General features: G+C 38.4%; 1 protein-coding gene across 1 annotated transcript; it reads left to right on the forward strand.

The window, feature by feature from the left end:
- Window positions 1–544: 544 nt before the first annotated feature.
- On the forward strand, window positions 545–4,681 carry LOC121964342 (serine-protein kinase ATM-like; the record flags this gene model as incomplete). The annotated part of the gene is made up of 5 exons (XM_042514553.1): window positions 545–662; window positions 975–1,089; window positions 1,681–1,744; window positions 2,653–2,795; window positions 2,929–4,681. Coding segments are annotated over 5 exons (621 nt in total), but the record flags the coding sequence as incomplete, so codon positions are not given.
- Between the last annotated feature and the right edge of the window lie 41 nt (window positions 4,682–4,722).

Genomic DNA, 4,722 nt, shown 5'->3' on the forward strand with positions numbered 1-4,722 from the left:
TAATTTTATCATCATAAAACACACTTCATTCAAAGATGACAGAAACAAAATAAAACTCACAAAAGCCAACTTGGTTTGTCTTTCCGCTGTTTAAAAATCACCAACTCTGTTGTGAATGTAATAAACCCCCAATTCACCCAGTTAGATGTGAAAACAAGCTGAGCCTATACAAACTAAAATTTCTCTTTATTTAGCTGGAGTCTGGTGGGTTTGCCAGTAGGCATTTGAGGGCTATTTCTGGTCAAATAAAATAGGATCTTACTCTTTACGCTTAGAAGAACAAGTGAACATAGTGCCAGTGGTAGTTACGTTGCAGCCTGTTTTGCTGCTTCTGGCTGCAGCCCTTTACTCAATACTGGACCAATTTCAAATATTGTTCTGCTTTGTCACCTTGGGTTCAGGTTGAAAAATATATAACATACCTTTTAAAGGCATTTTTTCATTTCTTTAGCAAAGAATGTATTTGTGATATAATAACACACGGTGGGGATTTGAAACTTCACACATTTGTCCGTAGAAAACCCTCCTTTTATTTAATCAAAAGAATTGCCAACTTTTCTGTTTTGTGTCCACAGTTGGCTACATTGTAGGCCTGGGTGACCGACACATCCAGAATATTCTGGTTGATGAGCAGACTGCTGAACTGGTGCACATTGATTTAGGTAAAATTCCTTTCATCACTTTTATATTTGCAAACAGTTTATTCTTCACTTCAGAAAAGGTGAGGCTGTGCAAACAACTGCTGACTATACTGAGGCTGCTGCAGTTCAAGAACGACAAAGCAGTCTTGTGTAACTTTGCGAGAGAGCTGTTATACACTTCTTTGATTTAACAATTATGAAATTCTGTATGGACACTTGTCTTAAAATGCAGAAAACTGCATAACTCTTTAAAACCCTAAATTCAAAGATTTTGCGAATACATTGTGTTCATCCAACACACTCTGTTGACTTTTCTTTGCTCTTGGTATTCAGGCGTGGCCTTTGAACAGGGGAAGATCCTCCCCACCCCCGAGACTGTCCCCTTCAGACTGTCAAGAGACATTGTGGATGGGATGGGCATCACTGGAGTGGAGGGAGTTTTCAGGAGGTGAGGAGCACAAGATGTAATCACATTTTTTGTTAATTTATTTTAACAACTTCATTCATATGTTCAAAATATAAACATCTAAAAACACATGTATATTCTTGATGGCCATTTACAAATACACCCATGCACAAACCCCCATCGAGGTTTACTCAGGTAACTGAAATAAGAAGAGAAAAAAAGCAATAGAAAAAGAGGAAAAATTCTACAAGAATAAAAATGAAATGATCACAATAACAAATAAATCAACAAATAAATAAATACACATCAGATATTTATACGCCAATATTTATGGTAAGAATGTTTTCATGTGGTGTTTCTTTCCGTCTGAGGTAAAGATTTCAGCCCATTAACCACAAAACTAGCACTGGTACTACAAAATACACACTCAGCATTACTCCAGAAAAAACATACCATAACAGTTCAGGATTGATGTCCTACCCTGCAGCCAGCCACTATTTTATATTCATGCCACTACAGAGTAAAAGATCAACTTGCAGAACTATTTTATAAAACACTCTGCTTTGTGGTAGCGTTACGGTCGCTCTGATGAATAAAGACACTGAATGAACGTTGCCTGTTTACTCTGGTCAGATGTTGTGAGAAGACTATGGAGGTGATGAGGAGCTCTGAGGAGGCTCTGCTGACTATTGTGGAGGTGAGAACACAGGACACCTCACACGAACACTCTTAGTATCACTATCAGTGGCACTTCTACGTCTTAAGCATTGCCTTTGTGTGTGTTTTGGAAGGGACAATGCCCGACGAGTTGTTCATTATTAGTTATTATTCAAAGACAAGGAGGCTGTTCATTCATGATTATGAACTCCGTTATCCCGCTCATACCATGGTCACAGGGACAAAACGGAGACATTTGATTTATATTTTAATGTATTTTGAAATCAACATCAAAAGTTTATCACAAGCCATAAACACCTAAGGGTTTGACTAATAATCAGAATAATCATTATCATGCAATAAGGTTTTTATGCAATAGGAACATTTTTCACTCCTCCAGTAAACAGGACGAGTCTTAGATAATGGGTGATATATTTTGTCTGTTTACATTACAGATCCCTTTGTTTCAGCTATTAGCCAGAAAGTCAATAACACTGCATACATACAATGCTTTTCAGTGCATGTGATATTAAATAATTGAACACTGTCACTTAATGATAATTGAATATTTTCATGCATCCTTAATCTGTACTGCCTTACAAGCCGACATCATCATGTATTCTTTGTAAATAATTCTCTGACGAGTGTATTTTTTTTTTGTATTAATTTTATTTATTTATTTTTGTTTGTTTTTTGGGAGGTGGGGGGTTGTGAAAGAAAATTTATGTGATTTGTAATCACTTGAAATTGCTGTATCTGTCCTGCCTTCACGAATAAAAAGAGTTTATAAAAAATGATAGTATGTTTAACAACACTTGCTCGTTATCCAGCCAGCTGTCAGTGTCCTCAGCAGGTGGCCATTATCAGGAATTAATGGACACCGTGCAGCCAATCAGAATCGAGTATGAACCCAGACTGTGGTATAAAATGTGTTAATGTGCATAACAGGTGCTGCTGTATGACCCTTTGTTCGACTGGACCATGAACCCACTGAAGGCCTTCTACCTGCAGCACGACGAACAGCAGGAGCTCAACGCAACGCTCAGCTCCACCATGGGAGGAGATGACATAGACAACCACTGTAAATCCAGGTGCTACAATAGACAATGAGAACTGGTTTCTTATCTTTTGATTCCAAAATGAGAGCCCTTTCAGTGATGTTGTGGCAGTGTTTCTATCTCTCGTAAAGCTCTGTCTCATCACCTCGTACTCTTCCTCCTGCAGTGACAGTCAGAGCTTCAACAAAGTAGCAGAGCGGGTGCTGCTGAGGCTGCAGGAGAAACTGAAGGGGGTTGAGGAGGGCACGGTGCTCAGCGTGGGGGGGCAGGTCAACCTGCTGATCCAACAAGCCATGGACCCTAAAAACCTCAGCAGGCTCTTCCCGGGCTGGCAGGCCTGGGTATAGACCTGAGAGAAGGTAAACTCAGCTTCTGCTGGAGGCATCAAGTGTAATGGACTCATTTTCGTTTTCTCCAAGTAAAGGCAGGTTCCTGGTCTTTGCTTGTGCAGGAGAAATCCCCTTTAAGAAGTCAAATTACTGCAATATTCTGGATTGCAAGAGAAGTTATCCAGTGACGGCATAATATCACCACGTAGTTAAAAAAAAATGGTCAGACACTATGCAAAAAAAAGCTTCAGAATAGAAGCTTGGTGAAAAAAGATCCTTGTGTTTATTCCTCTTTAGACCATTTTCAATAAAAGGAAGCATGCTATGTTTCATTTTCAGGCTAAACACTAACAAATCAATGATGGAGTTTTTTCTTTAGAATTTTCTTTTTTTTTTATCTCTGCTTGCTGTTGCACTTTCGCTGAACATACATTCAGTTTGGCAAAGTCCATGCAACAGTACTTGCAGAACAAGCGATAAATTGCCATTTTTTTTGTAAATCACAAAATTTTGAAGGACTTAAAAAGACCAACAGACTGTGGTGCTTAAGGGCAGACGTGTTTACGGTAAAGATGCTTCTGTATTTGACCTAAGATGTGAATGCTGTCATGCTGTTGATGCAGTTATTTAGTTTTGTCAATGAATGCCCCGAGCTCTTTAATACACGCCTTATGAATGTATGATAACGCATCATCCGGCTGAGGTTTGTTTCAAATACTGTCATGCTGTAAAGCTCATAGAGTATCTCTAGGGCATTCAGAAATGTATATGTAACAGCAACTTTATTCTACTTTGTATCACTTACCAATTCTGTAAAAAAAAACAAAAAAAAAACATGATTCCTGAATAATAATAACAGACAGCAGTAAAAATGCATTTTCTGTTCAAATACTTTCTTGGTTCATTAAATATAACTGACTGCTAATTCATTACAAGTTTATTTACAGATTTAACTGCTCTCTGGATTTTCTGTCAATTATTGACTCGTGTATTGAGGCTTAATGTGTTTGTCTGTGTACAGTTCTTGTAGAGTTGTACCTTTCCACTGCGTACTCAGTGTAACACTACTCGCTCACCGCGCTGACGCTTCAGCAGATATCACTTGTGGGATGTTTGGACAGTCTTTATTGTGCTTGTCGTGTGCTCAGGAGGGACATTTTAAACCGATGCCCGTGAGGTGGGAGGAGCGGCCACTTGGATGATCATACAAACTCTTTGTGTCATCGCTGCAGTGTGAGGATGCAGAGAGCAGGACAAATGTGAGGGGAGATGCTGGACATGTGAGATTTGACCTTTGCAAAGAGCTAAGCTGTGAAACACTTTCATAGCTTTAATTACTCATGGTGTGGACATTGATACTGACTAGATCAGGAGGACGTTTTTTCTTCCACTGCACCCGTCAATAAGATATTATTGGTCAAACAGAAAATGACCACCAATCCGGTGAGTTTTAATTTTTTTTTTGTTTACCTTGTTAAAATAGACCTTTACGGACAGATTAACTCTTATTCGTTCTATAATCATGCAAGTACTGAATATATTATTAGAAAAAAATGTGTATGACTTTGTATTTGAAATACTGGGCAATCTCAGATATAGTTAGTATATTTACATTTTAGGCATTTTTTTTT

The sequence above is a fragment of the Plectropomus leopardus genome, unplaced genomic scaffold (genome assembly GCF_008729295.1).
Source record: "Plectropomus leopardus isolate mb unplaced genomic scaffold, YSFRI_Pleo_2.0 unplaced_scaffold15303, whole genome shotgun sequence".
In the NCBI taxonomy this organism is placed as follows: Eukaryota; Metazoa; Chordata; class Actinopteri; order Perciformes; family Serranidae; genus Plectropomus; species Plectropomus leopardus.